Source organism: Microtus oregoni, unplaced genomic scaffold (assembly GCF_018167655.1).
Source record: "Microtus oregoni isolate MIOR12 unplaced genomic scaffold, Mior012 000008F_ref0000371, whole genome shotgun sequence".
NCBI lineage: Eukaryota > Metazoa > Chordata > Mammalia > Rodentia > Cricetidae > Microtus > Microtus oregoni.
Window position 1 is genome coordinate 39,825,024 of NW_024543067.1, and position 22,178 is coordinate 39,847,201.

Sequence of the window (22,178 nt, forward strand, 5' to 3'; positions counted from 1 at the left end):
ACATCCTAAATAATCATTAGAACAACACTTCTCCCTTCTGCCCCCAAGCAAATGGAGTTGTGTTTGAAAACATAGACGCTCGTAGGCAGGCAGCGTCTATGCTGTGATGAAAGGAGTGATCCCTCCTGGAGGAACATCCTGCCTGTCAGGAGCGGAGTGGTTGCCGACAAGGCAGGAGCTACAGGCCAGGGAGTTTCTTCCACTCCCAAAAGTCACAGGGAAAATGCCCCCAGTCCAGTGACTGGCCTCGAAGCCCAGTCACCTCCAGCTCCATCAGTAATGCTAACTTTGAAATCTTGACACAGGCCTTGGTGTTTATATTAGCTTTTGGATGTCAGTTCCCTTGGCTTCTGGAAGCTGACTCTGTTGAAAATTATGTTTTTCTTTGAAGGACAAAGGCCTTATTGTATGTACATGTCCTGGAGTGTAATGAGCTGCTAAGTTTTTTTTTTTTTTGAATGTTAGGTGATGGGTGGGACTAATTCAGGTCTTTGAAATAAGAATTTCACAGATCTGTAAAACAAATGGCAATTTAAAGTTTTGTGTAGGTAACGTAATCAGAAAAATGAGAGAGTGAGTGGGTGTCACCTTTACTGGCCATAACGTGTCTCCCAAATGCATTGCTTTGATGGAATTACCATGATATGCCTCTGGAGGGGACCTGCAACATGAGTGACATTCCTCTGGGGCTGCTTAGCGCAGAGAGTAATACAGGAGCTCGCGACTGTGGTGACCGTCACATTCTAACCCCCAGGAGCTCAGGACTGTGGTGACCGTCACCTGCTAACCCACAGGAGCTCAGGACTGTGGTAGCCGTCACATGCTAACCCACAGGAGCTCAGGACTGTGGTGACCGTCACCTGCTAACCCGCAGGAGCTCAGCACTGTGGTGACCGTCACATTCTAACCCCCAGGAGCTCAGGACTGTGGTGGCCGTCACATGCTAACCACCAGGAGCTCAGGACTGTGGTGGCCGTCACATTCTAACCCACAGGAGCTCAGGACTGTGGTGGCTGTCACATGCTAACCCACAGGAGCTCAGGACTGTAGTGGCCGTCACATGCTAACCCACAGGAGCTCAGGACTGTGGTGGCCGTCACATGCTAACCCACAGGAGCTCAGGACTGTGGTGACCGTCACATTCTAACCCACAAGATCAGGGTTATTGCTAACGTTACGTTCTAACCCATACAAGCACTCATTTCCAGAATAGCTCTTGTATTCTTGGTCAAATAAGTAGATTTGGCTAGATGGTTCTCTGTGACTGCTTGTGTTGTAAGCACACATGTGGGCATTGTAATTAGGTCCAGTGGTCATCACGTGGCGTCTCTGATCCAGTTGCTGGCTTTTGGGTGCTGAGGGTGACCACAGGAGGCTGTTTCCAGGAGAAACCGTCTCAACCATGCAAAGGAGTCACAGAAACCAGAAGACACGGAGCTGCTCCTCCATTTCTTTGAGCCTCAATGAGAGGTCACTAGCATCTTTATCTGGACTTTATTATTTATTTATTAATTATGTATACAGTATTCTGTCTGCGTGTATGCCTGCAGGCCAGAAGAGGGCACCAGATCTCATTACAGATGGTTGTGAGCCACCATGTGGTTGCTGGGAATTGAACTCAGGACCTTTGGAAGAGCAGACAATGCTCTTAACCGCTGAGCCATCTCTCCACCCCTGGACTATATTTTAAAAAGCTTTTGAAGGCCGTTTTCTGGGGTTCCTTTGGGGTTTAAACTGTGAATTACAGAATTAACATTTTGACCTAATAAAACCCTTCCTGACGTCTTCATTCTTCCCCATGTTTGTTCTGTAAAGCATCTTGGTGAATAATGCTAGGACATTTGCTTCTGTTTTATTTCCCAAATTAACTGCCCTTTGTACTGAGATATGAAACTCAGTCTCTCTTGGTTTATGATGTAGACCAGCAACCTGGCTGGGGCTCAAAGCTTCTGCCTCTGCTACAGCCCACTGCCTGGTGGTGCTTCTCAACCTTCCTAACGCTGCAACCCTTTACTACAGTTCCTCATGCTGTGCTCACCCCCAACCATAAAGTTATTTCATTGCTACATCATAACTGTAATGTTGCTACTGTTAGGAATTGTAACGCAAATATTGGATATGTAGGATATCTGATGTGCGTCCTCTAAAGGGGATGCTACTCAAAAGGTTGAGAACCACTGCCCTAAAGGCTTCCGAGCCCAGCCCACGTGGTCTCTCCTGCTCTCTGCATTCCTCCTGTAAACGCAGAAGCATGGAGTCATTCACGGAAGCAGTGCAGTGTGGTCTCAAGGGATACTACTTTTGTGAATGAGAAAGCATGGAAGACTGGGCGGACGTTCTTCTACTTGGGAGCTGCTATATCAGAGCAGTTGGGATCTGCTGTGGGCTGAGTTTATGTCCTTATGGGGAATTGGGCCTCTCAAGTTTGAGTCCTGGCTATTTCTTGTTTCCAGGTCCATGTGAAATAGTCATCCAGGTGCCTAATGGGAGCCGACATGTCTGTTGTAGCCCCGTTAGCACATAGGTGTGCCCTAGTGTGAGCTTATGGTGGTGATTCAGGGGAGATCCTAATCTATGGGAGACTGCTGACTGGCGGAAAAGGAGCAAGTCTTGCCTTCCTTGTGCTGCTCCTTTGTCTCGGGCTGCTGCAGAGGGTCAGTCCCTCTCCTCTGCTTCAGAGGGTCAGTCCCTCTCCTCTGCTTCAGAGGGTCAGTCCCTCTCCTCTGCTTCAGAGGGTCAGTCCCTCTCCTCTGCTTCAGAGGGTCAGTCCCTCTCCTCTGCTGGGGTTTTGTACATCTAGTGGACCAACTGTGTGTTGATTCCTTTTCCTCCTTAGGCACAGGATAATATTTGGGTTTTACTTTTTAAAAAGTGTCATCCCCCTATTTCATGAGCAAAGACATATTTAAAAAATTATATTTGGGTTCTCATTTGTTCAGTCTAGAGATTCAGAGCTCCTAAATCTTGCTGTTATGAGATTTTTGATATTTGCCTCGTATTGTCTGATACGAACAGCAATTTCATTCAACCTCTTTTGAAGATCTTTTAGCATTAGGAAAAAGAATTTATTTTTATTCTTTTAATCGTGTGTGTGCGTGTGTGGAATGGTGCATGTGAGTGCATGTGTCTTCTCAGGCCAGGGGCATTTGATGCCACTGGGGCTGGGGTTGCAGGTGGCTGCATGCTGCTCTAGGGGGACTTCTGGTCCTCTACAAGAGCACTCGGTGTTCCTAGCCACGACATCACCTCCAGCTCCAACCCTGGGATTTTTTTCAATGTAGATATTTATCCTGACAGTGTGCTTGAGTTCAGATTGAATTTTGACCGGGTTCATAAACTAAAAACAAATGTGGAGATGCAATAAACTATTTCTCAGTCCGTGATACGGTAAGCTTGGTCTCTGAACCTCCTACTCCAAATTTATGCTCCTTACATCCTCCAGCCCCATCTGAGGGCTGCAGGGCAGTGGGGAGAGGCAGGCGGAAGTGTTCTCAGCTCTGTGGTAACAATACATGCTCCAGCCTCTGCAGGGCATATGGGAATTGCATTGCAAGACTGTAACAGGAGGATGATCGATGGCTGCCCATTGAACTCGCTGCATATTTATTGAACATTTATGTTAATAATGCCCCAAGGCTCTGCAAGATTGAAGAAACAGTTTTTACATGAACAGAAAGGATTAAATTATGTTGGAGAAAGTTTTGAACTTAGGTATCTTTTATTATTTTTGAGCTCTTTGAAAGTTGATTAACGTACAAGTCAGAGATGCCAAGTCTGGTTGTCGTATTTAATTATCTAGAATGAACTATGCCTCTTTGCCTGATAAGATGTTATGTATTTATGTAGGTGTGTACAGGTGCAGTTAGCGCAATATTTTAGTTTGCACGCTCTTATTCCAGTGGATAGAATGAAAGTGAGAGTGTATGACGGGACCAGTAATTATATATGTACTTTGGGGCCCTGAGAAACGTATTTTGAACACCAGACATAATTGACCGTGTTCTGCTCACTGGTAGCTCTTGCCCCTTCTTCTTCACACACTCCAGTTTTGACTCCCCGTCTTCCCTCATGGTTGTAGGTCATTAGCAAGTCAACAGTGAGAGCCTTGCCTTCAGTGCTCACTTCTCCCACTCGGCCCAAGCAGTGGGGCCTCTTTCATTTTAATGTGCATAGGCATCACTGAGGGCTACTTAAAAAACACTTGCCATCCCTTACTCAGGACACCAAAGAGTATGTCGTTCGAATAAGCATGCCTCGTGATTTTTAATGTAGGGGCTAATTAAAACAAAATTCTTTCCAGCGGGGAGCTTAATAGGAAGGAAAAGATGTAAATGTAAACAGAAGCTTTTATGTTCATATTTAAGTCGTTCAGGTACAATCGAGACTGCTACTATTAAATAGCTTAATAGTCTATTAATTCTATCTCATCACTTCTGCAAGGCTTTCCCCACATTTATCTTGTATGTTAATTGCTATTGTTATTGAAAAATTCGTTCTCTTTTCCATATCGTCTCCATCAAACCTCTGGTTTTGCACTTGGAATTAACCACTTGTTCTCCAAAGCCTGGATGCAGAAAGCTTTTGTCGGAACTCTCTCCGGCTTCCTCTGTAGTTGTGAGTTACATAGCTAATTGTCTCCTTTGCTGGATAACACGCTCGGCCAGGATAAGAATAGCATCTCTTTCCCATGAGCCCCGGAGCCTGCAGAATAATGGCCTTGCGAATTCGAAACTTTGAGAGCCAACACCGTGTTTGCAATCCGGGGACAGTCTGAACTCCTCAAAGCCACCTTGTGATCTAGAACAGGATTTCTCTACAAACTGACCTCGTAGTTCAGGTCACTAGTGCACACGAAAGCAAATCACACTGCAGCCATCAAAATCTGGGAGTCCGGCTCAAGTGCTGGAATCCTGTCCCCATCCTGAGCAGACTCCGCTGGAAGTCTTTCCCAACCACAAGGGCTGAGCAGATGCCCAGGGGCTCAGTGAGAGGGGCCCACCAAACTGATTAGTTAGGGAGTGTATCTTTAGCAGTCTCCTGGGTCAGTTAGGTAGAACCCTCCCTGGCGCCTTTGGGTGGGACAGACTGGCCCACTGGGCTGACGCCAGCCTTTTCATGTCCCGGGTTCCCACGGGGATGCTCTGTTTCCTGTGGTCTCTCCGTGATGGTCAGCAGCTGCACGATGAAGCTGATGTGAAGTCTGTTGGTTGCTTCTTCAGCATGAGGAAGCTAGATGTAGCAACTTGATCAAACACCCAGGGTTTTATGACTGTCTACTGGGATCAGGCCGCACCTGGAGGTCTGGGAGACAAGTCCCAAGGAGTGGAGGGCCAGGTAAGGCACAGGTTAGAGACCCTCCATACCACACCCCAGACACCCTCCGAGCAGTCACAGAGGCCACTTCCTTCCACTGACAGTTCTTTCTGGATGCCGCAAAGACCTTCTTGACTAGAGCAGAGCTACCTGGGCAATGTTTGCTCTTTTTCTCTCCCCTTTCTTCCTCTTCTCTACACTCTTTCCTTTGCTCAGGTTGAGTGTGGAATCAAGGTGACTGACTGGTTCGGATGCAAGTCACTGTCACTTAAATTCTGGCGATATTAATGATGTTTACTAGTAAATTTAATGATATTTTGGAAAACTTTAAAATACTCTGACATTCTATCGCTTTAGCGTCCCCCCTTTGTCATCTACATCGTTATTAGTCTTCTCTCTGCTCTTTTCTTTCTCTGCTATTAGCTCAGCATTTCCACATCACCACTCCCCTAATTTTTATGTATTTTTTTTCAAGTCTCACTTTTAGTTCTTAGTTGTAGCCAGCAAACTGAAAGGTACAGAGGGCATCGGATATGGTGTGTGTTCTTCTTGTCGACAACATGGCGGTGGGATGCTGGTGAGGACAGAGTGTGCTGTGTGGACCTCACTGCCCTTGGCCATGGACGAATGGGGAAGGGCCAGCACTCTCTACTGAGGGGTAAAGAGAAATGGCTGGGTGGAGCTAATGGGCTAGCTCAGGAAAGAGTCAAGAGGCCAGGTGGGGCCTCTGGACACATTGTTCACTAATGGCAGTGTGCTGATATAATTTAGCCTAGCAAAAAGAAAGGTCTGGAGAAACTTTACCAGCCTTCCAGAATGTGGGAGGGGAAGATTATGTTGAAAGGGTAGAGGAGGACTGATCTCAAAATTGCAACATATCCCTCGTTCAGCTTCTCCTCAGCTCTGCCTCTCGCTGGCTTCTAGAATGAGTCCCAAGTTGCTTGTGGGGTCTTGGCTCCCTGCTTCCTGGCTGAGGTTGATTGAGAGCATGGGCTTTTTCTTGGAGCCCTGGCTTTGTTACAGATGAGTATCATGGTTCTAGTTTTGAGTCATATATCTTAGGATCAGAAATTGAAAGCAGGGCTTGACTGTGGTCTCTGTAAGTTGTAGCGTTTTGGCTTCAGGGCTTTGTAAAGCTGAGAAGAGAAATTTACACTATGAAATTTTCCCTCTCAATACTTTCCATTATTCCTGCATGCCCGGTGCTCTCTCAGAACCTGTATCGTTTTAAATACAGCCTGGTCTTCTGGAGAGTCTGAGCTCTCTTGTTTGGGGATAATAATTGGTAACTTTTTTTTTTTTGGTATTCTCAGTACACCTGGCCAATCAGAATATCCCTAAATTCAAATCTGGTCCCTCACAACAGACAGCCTCTGCAGTGTGGTGATTACATTAGGGAACATGTGTGACCTGTAGCTGTCAAGACAGTCTGATGAATGTTTGGCTTCGATCTTGGTATCTAGGTATTTGGGGTGGTGGTAGGTAGTTGGTAAGTTGGGGATAGATGGTAGGTGGTCTGTGGCCCAACCAGTGGTCACATAATAGTCAATGCACACGTGTGTGTGTGTGTGTGTGTGTGTGTGTGTGTGTGTGTGTGTGCCTAAGAACCCAACATGCGATGAACTTCCTTAGCCCCTGGGAGGTTGGTTAGGCTTCTGTTTAGTGGACTTACCTTTTATTTTTTTTTAAATGGATCTTTATCTTCTTAAACCATCTTGGCAAGACTCAGCCAAGATGTATGTTTCATTCTCTGTACTACATCATACATGCCTAAGATTGAAAATGCAGATAGTTCACATACTTAGGGTCTCCGTCCCCTCACTCCCAAGTCCTGAATCATCTACCTAAATGCTCACTCAGCATTTCCATATGGAAGGCTCACAGCATCTCAGCTTGAAATGACCTATAAGGAGGTCATGTTTCAATCCTCCCCCAAGCCTGGGTCCCCCAGGTGTTAACGTCCACTACTATGCTTGTTTTCTCAGCCCATCAGCCACTTGGTTCGTATCCCTGGATTCCGTTCTATTGCATCCCGTGGCAAAAGGCAAACCTTCAAAGTTCATTTGGGTGCTGGCAAGATGGCTCAGGGAGTAAAGGCACTGCTGTCAAAACCGACCACCTGCGTTTGATTCATGGAACCCATGTGACAGGAAGAAAGAACTGACTCTCAAAAGTGGTCCTTTGACAACACATTTGCACATCAGCACGTGTGCTCATGCACATACACAAATAAATATTTAAGTTTAACAAAATGGGTTCTGAGAGACAACTCAGCAGATAAGAATACTTGCTGCTCTTGCAGAGGACGTGGTTTGGTTCCCAGAAGCTACGTGATGGGTTACAATCATCTGTAATGCTAGTCACAGGAAATCTAACACCCTATTCTAGCCTTAACATGTGTCGGCATACATGCAGTGCAGGCACATGCAGGCAACACACACACATTTCTTTAAACTCAAAACATTATATATATATACACACACACGTGTATATATATGATATCTGTCTATTTATGCAAAATCAATTAGTGGCATCTCATCTCATTGAGTCAAATATGAAAAATAATCTGTCTGTAGTCTTATGCAGTTTGGCTCAGGATGTCATCTTTAATTCATCCTCTTTTTTAACTAGTCAAGCTGTATCCTTATTTCTTCATTTAGCCTGTATGATCCCCCCGTTCAGGGTATTTTTGCACTTGTACTGTTCTGTATCTGAAACAAATGTATCCCGTATACTGACTTGATCTCATTTCTTTGCTAAGATCTCTGAACAAATATTCCCATTAGAGGGTCATTTAATAATCACTCTTCTCTGTATTGATACTGATGTCATTCTTTTCCTCTGTCCTGGTTTATGTTCTTCAGAGCCCACTCCACTACCTACTATATCATGTAAATGTTTGTCCCCTTAAGTCTTCCCTGCTAGAATGTCAGCTACATGAGGGACTTATTGTCTCCTGAACCCACAGTGTCTAACTTAGTGATGAACTCAGTTTGTCCATATCTATTTGATAAAGGAGTTTGTGCCATTTATATTTAATGCTTGTGATCCAGTAATTTGATCTAATTAATCCTCTCCCCTAATAATAGATTGAGAGTAGCTTGCCTTCCTACTATAAACTCTGAGGCTTTTACATCAGGAATACTAGTTTCTCCCAGATCACTTTACCTTGTGATGGTGGTGGATGCTGGGAAGGTGGTAGAAAGGCGCTGAAAGTTGAGATATTATTCTAACAATCCTGTGGCCACAGCAGCTAGGTAATATAATAAGAAAAACTTGCAGATGATTCCAGTTAAAGATGGCTCAGTTATAAATTTTTCCTTTATTATTTTTTCTACTTTACAAAAGCAGCATATGTCCGGTAGGAGCCACATTTCATATCTTGAATTTGGATGTTTTCCTGGGCTAGTGATATATGATAGATAACTTTTTGGAGCAATAGTCTGTAGCTTTCATTCACTTTCAAGATAACAAGGGAGCAGGGAGAAGCCAACTCTCACCATTGTACTATATCTCATAATATCATGGATGCTTTAAGTGTATTTTTTATTTGGAGTATTTATTCAGGCATAATTTCATGGTAAACCCAAAGAACATCCTTTAAAAATGTATTTCAAAAGTTCGTGCTACTGATCGTAATTGTTGATTTTGAAATGTTAATTAAAGTCTACTTTGCTTGTATTTCATATTTTACTTAAAACTTGTTATAGATGTGTGTACTACTAAAGGAGGCTAATTATTGTAATTTCAACAAGAAGACTGTTGCCTAGAATGAGCTCGTCTTCCTTCCCCATGTATCTGTAAAGCAAACTGTTAGACCACAGGTGCTTCTGAGTCACATTGCTGCTCCTTTGTCGGAGTGGGCTGGAGTGCAGGCCTGGAAGAGGATTTATTTGTGGGTTGTGAGTCTCAGAGGACTGACATACGCAGGTCGCATTTTGCATCAATGAGATAAGTGTACAACAGAGCGGTTTAAAGGCTCATTCAATGGCCCACAAAGTGTCTAAAGAACCAGGATGCCTGGGGTGATCTCAGAGGTTTGGACGGTGGAATTTGTTGTCATGTCTGTTCCTCCACGATGGGTGAGCAGCGCTGCTGACTGCTTCTGTTGCAACCAGAGATTCTTCTGCTGGGTTCTTGCCCCGCCCCATCTCTCTTGGATTGTAAGCTCTTCTAGGGCAGAAGATGTATCTGATTCATATTTTCTGTTCCCAGCAAAACCTGGCAAAAAGCCTGGCTCACAGCAGGGCCTCAAAAATATTTGTTAAATAGACTCATGGCTTTCTTTTTCTGTAGTCAGATAGGGTGGATTATGCAGTGGGAGCATTTAATCTACAGGAACACTTGCTTACAGCCAAGGCATCACAGTTCTCAAGGCCGATTGTTTTCTTCTGATGATTTTGTCTGTAGATTCATCAGTGTTGAGGAGCTGCCTTAAGAGGAAGGCTTTGTCAAGAGTAATGGTTGGAAATAATAACCAGGGCTATTTTTTTTTAAATGAGGTACACGAGAATCCCCTAAGCAATAAGTTTGCGTTAAGGATGCTTTACCGATATCCAGTCTTTTCCATGTGTTCATAATACCTTTAATCTCAACAGTGGATTATGTGCTAATTTGGCTCTTATTGATGGTTTAAAGAGTTTGAAAATGGAAACTAGTAGATTAACATTACATTCGAAGCCCGTGAAAAACGCCTGTGGTTTCTCCCGTTCTTCCTGACATCTGCATGTACCCCTGGGAAAGCTTTAGTGGAGAGAACACGCTGCTAATGGCCCTCATGGATGAGTCAGAGCAACTCCAGCTCAGAATGGTTTGCATATGGGGAAGCTGTCTGAGGCTGGGGTTTTCTGGACCTTGAGACGCTTGTGCCCTCTTGCTCTTTTGCCTGGTGTTACTCAGACTGACCACATACCCTCTGAGGTAGTGCCAACTCTGTGTAGCCTGGGGCCAGGGAACTTCCTAGCAACTGAGGTACCACGTTGCCCTTACAATGGTGTAGAGGCAGGATTTGAGAGTCTCAGCCACAACCAACTGGGCCTTCTGTCTCACAGGGACCTTTGAAAGGCTTGGTGATTGCTGGTGGTCAGGGTCAACTGTGCAGATGTCTTTAAAAGTATCTCACTGGTGACCAGAAAGTTACTTTGTCAAAATGACAGATGGGCTGCAGCAGCTCCTCTGCCCTGCCATTTCCCAGGGACGTCAGCCCTGTTTACTTGTCAAGACCAGGTACTTTTGCAGCTCCCGCGGTGCTCGGGCTCTCCCTGGGCAATCATTGAAAACTCTTGCGTTTCATCTGCTCTGTGGCTGGTTATTGACCCGCAGGATGGGGACACTCGGGGACGTAGGTTCAGTATGAATTGTGTATCTGTGAGGGGGATAGGCGCTGACATCAAGGGGCTCACCCTCCAGGGGGTAACTTTGCCAACCATTTCTAAGATGTTTTGTTTCCATGTTTTAAACACATTTTTTTTTTATTCTTTAACAACAACTTAGGTACTGAAAGGGTCCATTGAATCCATAGGCTTTTCATACCAGGGAACCCAGATTCTGTTATTATATAACTCGGGAAAGCGACCTTTAAAGCGCTGTGGTCACTGTCCTCTTAATTGTCACATTTTCTACTTCTCATGGAGTTGCTTTACTACAATTGCTTTGAAACTATGATACAATTATGTCATTTTTTTCTTTCAAATCCCCTCACGTATGCCCTCAGCTCTCTTTCAAATTCATGGCCTTTTTTCCCCCGCTAATTGTTGTTATATACATATATTACATTTCCATCGATCCATAAATACAACCTGTTCAGTCCATATAATATTAGTTGCATGTCTTTCCAGACTGATCGTTTGGCATTGGATAAACAGCTCCTGTGCCCCTCCCCTGGGAAGGCTATTTCTCCTGCTCTCAGCATTCCTTGGTCGCTGTGGTTCTTCATGTAGGGCTGGAACTCCATGGGCATTCCCCTGTCCACCTGAATTTGTCTCCTGTTGCTGTTCTTGTCTAGGCAGCCATGCTGGTGAGCCTTTATAGGTTAAGGTTCTGGCATCGCCAGGAGGCAAAATCTCACAGCAAGCTGTTTGATCCTCTGGCTCTCCCAATCTCTTTGCTCTTCAAAGTCTTTACCCTCACTGCCTGTCTCCCCCATACCCCTTTAGCCCTGACAGAGACTGTTTTGTCACCCAAACATGAGGAAGGCAGGCCAGTGCCCTGAGTCTTAGATCCTGCTGATGGGCAGAACCGAATCACCCGATACGGCCCATCATCTCCTCTGTGAGAGAAATCCCGAGAAAGGCAGAGGTCTATGCGTGGAATTTCATAGCCCCCTTCTCTCCTCTTTCCTTCTGGGGCAGGGGAAGAAGCCAATTCATTATCCACCACGTGCTGAAGGGCACCCAGCAGTGTAAAGTAATCAGCGACATTAGGAGAGGCCCCAGGGCCACTGGTGCATGAAGCCACTCCTCTGCAGGGTCCACGCCCCTTGTCCCTGGTTTGCACCTTCTTCCCAAGTTAGGAGTCTTCCGGGAGCTTTCTCAACCCCCAACATCACCCACTTCCTTCCATCTCCCAGTTGTCGGAGTCCCTTCGGGATGGGGAGATTTGAACGTTTGGCCAAAATCAGTGAAGGGTGCCCATGTTTTTTTCCCCCTTTCTTCATGTGCTTGGCTCCTATCCACCATGGAAGAGGGCACAGCATGCCTTTTGGTTTTGCAGTCTTCTTTGAGTGCGGTAGCAGAGCAGTGATCTTGGTAGGGCTTATGGTCACAGTCCGGTACAGCTTTCTAGCCAGTCTGTTTCGGTTTGTAAACGTGGGGCTGCCGGGGACCTTCACTTACACGACCTACCGACGTACCGTATAATAAAAGACAGCCTCTGTTACTTTCTTTGGGCTACTATTTTTATTTGGTGGTTATTTCTTTTGTGTTCTGCCATCTCTAATGTTTTGGTTCTATTTCAAAATATGATTAAACAGAATGAGGAGCTGCTTGACACTGCCCTGTTTTAAATCACAGCTGCACTTGAGTAGTCCGGACGTTGTAACAGCCCATGTTCCTTTGTTCTATGAATTCCTTGAAAAGGAAAAACTGAAAGCCAGATCCTGAACCCTGAAACCAGACTAGGACCCCAAACAATCCCTCGAAAAAACTAGAGCCTGTTTTTTTTTAAAAAAATTGAAATGTTAGGGAACTTGAACGTAAAAAGAGCCTCCTTATTAATCCCCCGTTGCTTCTGCTGGCACGTGTCATATTTTCAAGGTGGGGTATGGGGAGAGCACTGTCATTCCGTGATGTATGAGGGCCATATATCATCAGCACACCGTCTTTGTAAGGATGTGGGTACTAAAAGACATGATTCTGGCCAGACAGAACAGCAGGGTCCTTACTCCTTTTTCTCACCCCCCTGCCTTTTTTCTTTAATCTCCTTCTGTTTGGTGTTGCAGAGAAGTGAATTTCTTCATGGGATATGACTTGTTGCAAAATAATCGGGGGCCCCAGTGGGCTTCATAAAGTCTTTTAAATGGTCTGGCTTCAAGGGCAGCTTTGTCCTGAGTTTGTGCTGTGAGCTGGGCCGGAGGAGGCCTCGGTTGCCAGGGTCCAGGTCTCTGGGGTAAACTCACTGAGCCTAGACAGGGAAGAAAGAACAACACTCCCAGATGTCGTACAATGGACTGCACGATGTTCTTACAAGACATTTTAACACAAAGGCTCCAGAATTATGGCTCTGGGAAAGGACGCCCTCAAGTACAAACTGAGGAAGAAATGGGCTCGAAAGGGTTGAGTCCAGGTTCTGATCCATCTTGCAAATGATGTTGACCAGGCACTTAGAAGCTGGGCCTTGTTTTTAAGTTGGAGACTTAATCTGTCTTCCCTAAAATTCAGATATTTTTTTTTTTGCTTGTGTGTTCAAATAAAGCACCAAGGTTTATAATGGTCTGAGAGTGGGGAATGCTTGATGGAGGCAAATATTTAAATTCTTAGCTGCTAGGAAAGATAGCTCATCTAAGCCTCGAGACCAGGCTGTGAATTGTGGCAATCAGGCCATGCTTCGCCGGCAGAGAATCTTGCGTGTTAGCCTCTGCCCTGGATCACTGCAGACTTGGTGGATTGTTTTACTTCTCTGTGCTCCAGTTTTCTCCCTCAGAAAGCTGAGGAGCACCAATGGCTTCCGAAGGCTTGTTGCAAGGGTCAAGGGGGCAAACATACTATGGGTGTTGAGTCCAGTCTGGATTCTAGATTTTCTAGACATGTAGGGTCCTGTCATTAAGTCATAGGTCAGTTTCTTGCCTGGAAACTTTGTGCCACTAACGATTTGACTAGAGATAGGCGGGGACTGGTTGTGACCTTGGTTACTGAAGGAGTTTGCAAAAGCAGTGCAGGTTAGGGGTAGAGAAAAATCTGGAAATGCTACCCTCTGATACAAACAGGAAGTCCAAAGTGTAAGGGCCACAGTCACCCTTCCCTCCATTCCCTGACTGAGTTTGGTTCAGCTCAAGTGCAGGGAAGTCCTGGAGAACCATATTGCTCTTTGAGGATCTTTCAACTTCAGTTTCAGAATGGTCTTGCTAGTCTTTCCCATTTCGCCCAAGTTCCACTGAACAGAGACACGACCCAGAGTCTTCTATTTGTGCACCCTTAGGATTTGTGGCAGGCAGTTTATTTTGTACTTTTTTTCCCTCCAGCTCTTTCTGTATAAGAGTTATGGAGAAGTCAGTTTTACTATCAGTAATGAAGAAGCAAGTGAAAATACAATTAAAATAATAAATCACGAGTCAGATTTAGTATTGCCATTGGCAATCAGTGGGCTCTTTCAGCACACCATGCCTACCCTTATGATTTCCAACATGCTGAGAGCAGTTATTACCTGGAGGAGATAGGCTAAAGTAGGTATAAGCTAGCATTAGCTCATCTCGGGTGCTGCTCATGTTCCCTTACAAAGCATCTCTTGCTCACAGGTTCCACAGAAGGAACTATCATTTCCAATCATTCAAGCAGCCTACTTTCTTTGGGTCTTTGAATACCACTCAAACCCTTATTTCTTCAACCCTTGTCTGCATCTCTGCATTCAAGAACCTCTGAGGCCTAGCATGAGGTGTGAGGTCTCCGTTCTTTCCAAGTCCTGGCCAAATGCTTTCGATGTTGCCTTACACAGCACAGGCTTTGCCTCTCTGACCCAGGTGGTGGGTCTGACTGGAAAACCCCCAAAGTAGCTCGACTACATGTTAATCTAGTTCTAAAACCCCCAGGTTGCGCTGGAGCTAACCTAATTCTAGTATGACATACCTATAAATTTTAGTGCCGTGTCTTAGCAACTAACCTTCCTGCCTGGACTCTTAATCCAGGCCTGGGAATCATACTGAGTTCTCAGCTAAACTGCCTGGCAGTTCTTTGAGGGGTCCAAGACACTTCCATTCACTGTGGACCGTTCCTCCCCCTGAAAAACTTAAGAACCCTGTGAGGATAAATGAACTAATGTCTGCTCTGTTCATCAGAGGAAAGGTGCTATGTAAACACCAAGTATTATTCTTCTGTTTATGGGAAGTAGTATAATATTGCCTCCGAGAAGCTGGGCCTTATGTTTAAAAGTACCATAACATCCCCTTGGGCTCTTTGGGGGCTTGGATTGGGTTAGAATGGGGTACTTCAAGGAAAAGTTGAGCCATTTAACTTCATGCATGGGGAGACTAGAAATTCTGGTGAGAATATACGCCTTGAAGTTGGATCCGTTTCGCCTGGTCTCCCTTCCTTGGAAAGCTCAACATACAACATCCATATTCCTGAGAGAAAATTCCTGTCTGAGCAGTTTTGAGACAGGCTATATGAAACACCATTGTGTGTGCTTGAGGAATCTGATTAAGGGTCGGGGAGTCCCATGATCCTTACCTATTTCCAAGCTGTTGACTCCACGTCGAATTCTTCCTGTTTCTTGAGCTAGGAAGCCTGTGGCCTGCACTTATCCCTGCTGCACAGGATGGAGCGGAGTGAGCCATGGCTGAACCTGCTCATATGCCAGCGTTGCCAGCATTGCCAGCATGATGCTGGGTCGTGTTTCCCTCTATCAGCTGATGACAGAAGGGACGACCCATTGTCCATGGACTCGCTTCTACTCCTGTGGGTGTTTGCATCTGGATGGGGGATTTTTGAAGGTCTTTCTATACGTCGTAGGTTACCACAATGAAATAGTGTGCGTATATGTAAGAGGGAGAGGTAGGCCGAAGGAAAGAAGGACTAACTTAGGAGAGCCCTCTGCCTGCTTACTCTCAGTACTTTTCAGCCAGTATGCTCTGTTGACATAGTGGGCAGTGTTCATTTGGGCAGAAAAGAAGAGAATTATAACTTGTAGACTTCCTCGTCTTCTGAAAAAGAATCTGACTGTTTGAATTTGCCTGTTTGCCTTCGGGCACACCTTGCTTCGACAGGGGCCAGAACAGACGGAAACGGAGGCCAGAAGAAGAGACTTGCACAGCCTGCCGTGTCTCTAGTATGTATGGAGGACCAAGGGGCGCATCAGCCTTACTGCAGGACACTTGCGTTTCTGTGTCATGATTTAACAAGTGTCTGTCAGCAGATGGCTTGCCCTCACCACTGCCACTTGATTAGCTGCTGCGTTTCTGTCCCCACACTATTGCCATTAGTTTTTATTTTTTAACGTAGATTTAAAAAACAGTTAATAGTTTCTGCATTCAATCATGTGATTGGCTCTGAAAAAAGGTTTTGGAAGAAATGTCTTCAAAGACATTTGTGGAAATATTCCAGGACAGCTCCGTGACGTTTTTCTCTTGTAGTGCATGACAGCAGCTAGAAAGACTTCCCATTGGTGTCCCGCTGTCTCTGTCCTTAGCTCACTCTCAGATAGGAGCCTGTTCTGCAAGCAGGACTCAGGCTCAAGGCTGGCGCTCTGAGGGCCAGGGAGCTCCGTGCTGCCATCTGGCGGCAAGTGTGAGACTTAGCGAGCTGCCTGTTGTCATCCTGTCTGAACTTGGCTGCGGCTGGAGCTGTGGTTTGGCTGCTGTCCTTATGGAGTTTTCTTGCCAGACATGTAAATTTTTTTCTTCTTTTTTACTCTCTATACCCCCCCCCCCCTTTTGCTTTTTTTCATGTTGACAACTTGTTAATGGTGCATCCCAAGGCCATGATATATATATATATATGTGTGTGTGTGTGTGTGTGTGTGTGTGTGTGTGTGTGTGTATGTATGTACACACATGTACATAAATACTTGCATGCATACATATATCATCGCGTTGGGATGCATCATTATATATATTTGTGGATATTAAGGTGTCTGTCCCTTTTTTATAAAAGGAGACACGAACCATGCAGGCCTTACTCCCCAACTGGCTGACCCTAGAAATGGCAAGCACAGAAACACGATGAGAAAGCCAAGAGCTGTGGATTTGTGCTCTTACACGTTGATTAGGTCATGTTCTGACCATTTTCTTGGGTGAATGTGGCATTTTGACAATTGTTTCTGTTTGCTTAGAATGGGTGATTTTTCCAACCCCACCTGGAATTTGTGGAAAACAGAGGGTGTCAGTCTTTCTTTCTGAGGTGTGAAGGCCTTGATATCTGATTGGACCTCCATTTCTCATCACCTCCGAGCAGCTGGTACCTGGAGTTGTCCCATGACTCCGAGGCAGGTCCTTGGAGTGATTCTGCTCACGGCAGAGGCTCACTTCACACATGGAATGTTGTGAGGAGGACCCAGGCGGGGACGGTGTTTTCTTCCGTTCTGTTTCCTGAATACCCATGGAGGTACCGAAGTGTCTGATTACACAGTGGCTGCATGTCCAGGCTGTTAACGTGGCAGAGCCCTCTCAGTGTTCTAGGTCTCCCACTGTGTCTGCTGACCCTGGCCATGTGGCCGACCCTTCTTTACCTATAAAATCAAGTTGAGGTGAAGTTTTGGGTAGAAGAATGCACTTACGGTTCTTACGTAGCTCAGAGTCCAAAGAGATCAGAGAAAGTGCCCGTATGTATGAATCAACAGCTCAAAGAGTTTGCTGAATTAAAACGTGAGCTGAGCAAGTCTCAGCCTCTAGCCTCAGCTCTGGTTTGTAGTGGGGGTGAGACCTCCTGAAAGTGGGGCTTGTGTATGCCATGCCTCCACTCCTCTCCAGAGCCGCTGGCTCCAGGATATGGGTTTTTGTGTCTTGTCCAAGTCCAGGAAACCAGGCAAGCAGTGTTAATTACCTGTGTCTGAACTTCCCGTGTAGTTGTTAGAATCAATTAAGGGGACGAGGAAGCAGCTTCTCAAAAGTGGTCTTGCAGCTTTATTGTTTTGTTTTCCTCGAGGGCCTGGTATTCTAAGTTCATCTTCACATCCACACCAACCAGCTTCCGATCAGACTCCAGAAAAGTAATCTGATCTGGCAGCTCCAACCTGACCCCTGACAGGACAGAGAAAATTCTAAGGGTAAACAGAAGAGAAATTTTATCTTCCTAAACATATACTTAAAGTTCAGGAATGAGTGTGTGTGTGTGTGTTGTGTGTATCTGTCTTTGTATACATATATTTTTTAAAATCCAGACGTGACTGTACAAATTATCTGCCTGGGACATCACACATGGTGCACTACAATTACAAGCTATTTATTATGAGTCTTGGGATCCTGCTATGAGTTTTAACTGTCTCCCAAGTTTCCAGTTTTGCTAGAAGAGCTTAAGAGTGCATGCCTTCCTACCTACAGATCTCAGATTGCTTCTCTCCATCACTCTGACTGTCCCACAAGTGTGATCTCTGCCTGAGATGCCTCCTTCTAGAGAGGACGTGTTCTTAGGGGACCCTTCTGATGCCTCCTTCTAGAGAGGACGTGCTCTTAGGGGACCCTTCTGATGCCTCCTTCTAGAGAGGACGTGCTCTTAGGGGACCCTTCTGATGCCTCCTTTTGGAGAAGACACGGTCTTAGGGGACCCTTCTGATGACTCCTTTTGGAGAAGACAAGGTCTTAGGGGACCCTTCTGATGCCTCCTTCTAGAGAGGATGTGCTCTTAGGGGACCCTTCTGATGCCTCCTTCTAGAGAGGACGTGCTCTTAGGGGACCCTTCTGATGCCTCCTTTTGGAGAAGACACCATCTTAGGGAAACCTTTTCTCAGCTGTGGCCAGATTTGCTACACTGTCACACACCCGTGAGACAGAAACCCTGCTTGTGATAGTCACAGTTCTCCTGGGGTGAGGGAGTTTGTGCTAAACTAGGATCCTTGCTTTGCAATGAAGCCACAGCCAGAATGTCAAGCAGTGTGGACATAAACACCGGTCTGATAGTTAATCTCGTTGCCTTCAATGGGAATTGCCTAAAACTTAAAAATAATATATCTCTTTAGTTTTCATTGTGATTCTAACTATGTTAGGTTTGGAATTTAAGAAAAGTTATAAAAACAAAACTGCGAGCTGTGAAGCCATCATCAGTGGGAAGGAAAGAATGAAGCTGGGGTGGGAGGGCTTGAAGCCAGAGCACCTGGCCCGTTGTCTCCTCGGCCCAGACAGCTCCTTCATCTGCCTGGTCTTCACTGGGGACAAGGACACTCTCACAGCTGTGCTTCAGCACCTGGGCGGGCCATCTTGCATTATTCAGATCTGTGCTGCAGTAGGTAGAAGGCAGACCCATTCTTTGTTAAGAGTGCCTCTGCGTGGTGGGCGTGCTCTGGGGTACAGTTAAGAAGGGAGACTGCTGTGCCACAGATCAGAATGAATGAATGAATGAATGCTGTCAGCCCTGGGTGTAATTATCATACAGTAGACAGTGGAAAAGAAGAACAAGGACTGGGGTCGGGAAGGAGCGAGGGAAAGAGAAAGAAACAGGGAGGGAGAGAGGAGACCAGACATTGCCTTGCACAGGTAACACAGGCTCCTATCCTTCGCTGCAATCAAAAAAAGAAAAGAAAAACAAACAAACAAAAAACCAAAACAAACCTAGCAAGAACAGCCCTTTCAGGATGGAGTCCAGGTGTGTGCTCTTTCTCTGGGTATGTCCACCAGAGTTGGGACAGAACATTAACAGTGATCTTAGCAGGCCTCAGGAGGCCTAGCGAAGCAACAGGGCAGGAGAGTAGCAAGACCTACAGAGAAAGCAAACGGTTGAGAAGCAGATCCAATCCTCCCTGCTCCCTCTCACCCATTGCAGAGGGTGCAATGGAGATTTGAAGGGCTTAGGGTTCTATGACTCTTCGGAGTGTCCAATCATTTGAAGGATGACAATCTGGACTGGTTTCAGTAAGACACTGGGAGTGTCTTGTCAACTCTAGAGCATAAAAGAAATTTGGGAGCGACATGGAGGGGGCACATTTTCTCTTAAACTGCCCAGAGTCTGCACTTGGTAGATGAGCTTGGGTTGACCCTCAGATTCTAATGTGCACAGCTCATACCCTCACTTTCTCCCTCACACACTGACAGGCACACTCACCAAGGTCCTCGACCAGAGCTGGGAGACTGTCCTTCCACTCTTGAAGTATACCGAGAACACATGACTCATCTTAGGGTCACTGGAGTACGTTCTCCTGATCTCTTCTGAAGAGAGCGGTAGGCTTGCTCCAAACTGAGCAGAGCTAGGAATATGGTTCCCCATAGTCACACTTGGGGAAATGAAGATTCTAAGTAGCCACAGCCTTGACTCAGGCTGGTGCATGGGTGGCCACACATTTGTGACTTCAGAGGGATCCTCCCTGGGGCCTCTGAAGCTGCTTCAGAAGTGGATGGCCAACTACCCTCACTGAGCAGTGCTTTGGTTTTTTTTATCAGTAAAATTTACCTCACAGGATTCAAACCACAATGGGAGCCATGGTGCAAAACCTGTCACAAGCCTTTGTTACAGCCCAGATCTCCCTTGGTTGATCAGGTTTTGCTATCAGAAGAGCTCTCTCCTCTCTGTGGAGTCAAAGCAGGCAGCAGGGGTGTTGGGATCTCCTCTAAGACCTTTTAACAGCTAACCTTTCGGGATAAACCGAGATGTAAATGCTTACCGCACTTCATTAGCATAAGCGCTAATGTAACGCAGCTGTCCCACGGCTATAAAACACTGAGGACTGTGTCTCTGCTTGGCGTGTGGAATATTATTTTTTCTCTTACTGAACCGATTCAATGCTCAACTCTGTCGTTATTTGAGTTGGAACTTCAGATTGGTGCGTTTTAATGCACTCTACTCTTAGGGCCTGTTGGACAGCCGTGAGAAAATATTTTTGTTCTCACGACGCAATCCCGGCCCAGGTAGCCAATGGGCAAAATATGATTTACACAAATATTTTCTTTTCTGGAGTGTATACTAAAAAGAAACCTTAGGATGGAGCTGGAGAAAGCTTCTTCCTCAGCGTGGGGTTATCTGGGCAAGGCTGGCTGGCACGTAAAGTCAGAGCTTTTCAGCTCGCCTCATCTCTGAAATCACGCTACTTTGCTAACATCCGGTATTCCTGGGGGATGCTTCTGTTCCAGGGAAAGAAAAATTCCATCAGCTATCTCGGAGTTTTCTTGCCAAATTAAAGGCAGGGTAGGAAAAGGGAGCTGCAGCTGTGGATTTTGGATTCCGAGTGAGGTTGATCCCGCATGTCCCTTGTCTCTTTTTGTCTAGAACAAAGAGGTGACTTGCAAGAGAGAGAAGTGCCCCGTGCTGTCTCGGGACTGTGCGCTGGCCATTAAGCAGAGGGGCGCCTGCTGTGAGCGATGCAAAGGTGAGTGGGCCCTGGCCACTTTCTCTGCCGGCTGTTGCTCCGGGCACCTTCAGTTCTCGCTCTCACCTTTCTTCCCTTCTAGCTCTTGGCTGGAACACAGGTGGGTGTTAGGAGGGAAATCGGAGCATTGTGTACACAGGCCTGGCACGGGAGCTGCCAGGAACGGGGTGCGAGGGGCTGAAGACGCAGGCAGATCTGCACATTTGGTACATTTTCCGAGGCAAGTTGTTAAAACGCCGTGGCAAAGAAGATGCAAACGTGACGCCTATGCACATCTGTACACATGCACATGGGCGTGTTTTGTCAAGAAGTTTCAACACTTGGTTTTTCCAGGCTCCACGCTCGTCTAGCCCTCCTCTGCCAGAGGAGTCTTTAAACCCAAATTTTATCATTTTGGTTCCTATTAAAAATTTTTTTCCTTCCCAAATTAAATCTCTGTTCTCCCGCTCGTCTTTGAAGCAGCCCCCAAGTCTCCTGCTCCCAACCCTGGTGCCCTCACGCTTGTCTGGAATGCTTTCTGGTGGCGCCTGCTGTTGGCTTTGGCCCAGGTCTTTCCTACCACCCTGGCCAGGGGCTGCGGCATCGGAGGCCCCTGGCTCTCGCTTGACACTTGCCCCAGAAACTTTCTGTGGTGTGTAGTTCACACAGACAATTAAGCATTGTGTGTCCATTTTTGTTATTTCGTTTTAGTGCAGGGACCTGCCTCTAGAAGGCAGAAGTGGGGTCTGGTCTTGAATGGTGTGGGGATATATAGTGCGGTGTGGTGTAGCGACACCTGAAACTCAGTCCCAAGAGTTAGGCTATGTGCTCCTGAAATACTCTGCTAAGTCAGAACACAGCAGTACATGTCGGGGTGGAGATTCCCCAAAAGTTCATATAGGCTCAGAAAGGGTTTGCTTACTAAGAAATGCTTCTTGCGGATATCGTCTAATCAAAAAGTGATCATCTTGGATTGGGGTGGCCCCAAAGCTAATGTGACCAGTAAGTGTCTTTATGCAAAAAGAAAAATAGACAGACACAGAAAATAGGGCTGTGGCCCAAAGAAGCAGAGGCTGGAGCAATGAATGAGGCTTGAGGAAACTCCCAAGGCAGCTGGAGCTGATAGAGGCAAGGGGCTCTTCCCCTGGGGAGTTCCAGATGGGCACCTGAGGATCAGCACCTTAATTTTTGACTCCTGGTCCTTCACTGCGAGAGACCAACTTTCTGTT

General features: G+C 46.0%; 1 protein-coding gene across 2 annotated transcripts in view; it reads left to right on the forward strand.

Moving 5' to 3' along the window:
* Nucleotides 1–22,178, forward strand: part of Bmper (BMP binding endothelial regulator) — a 253,526-nt gene that overhangs the window by 11,034 nt on the left and 220,314 nt on the right. For both annotated transcript variants that reach the window (XM_041657223.1, XM_041657224.1), the window contains exon 3: nt 20,871–20,970. In XM_041657223.1, the coding sequence (XP_041513157.1) occupies nt 20,871–20,970 (100 nt within the window). The remainder of the gene's footprint in view (nt 1–20,870; nt 20,971–22,178) is intronic.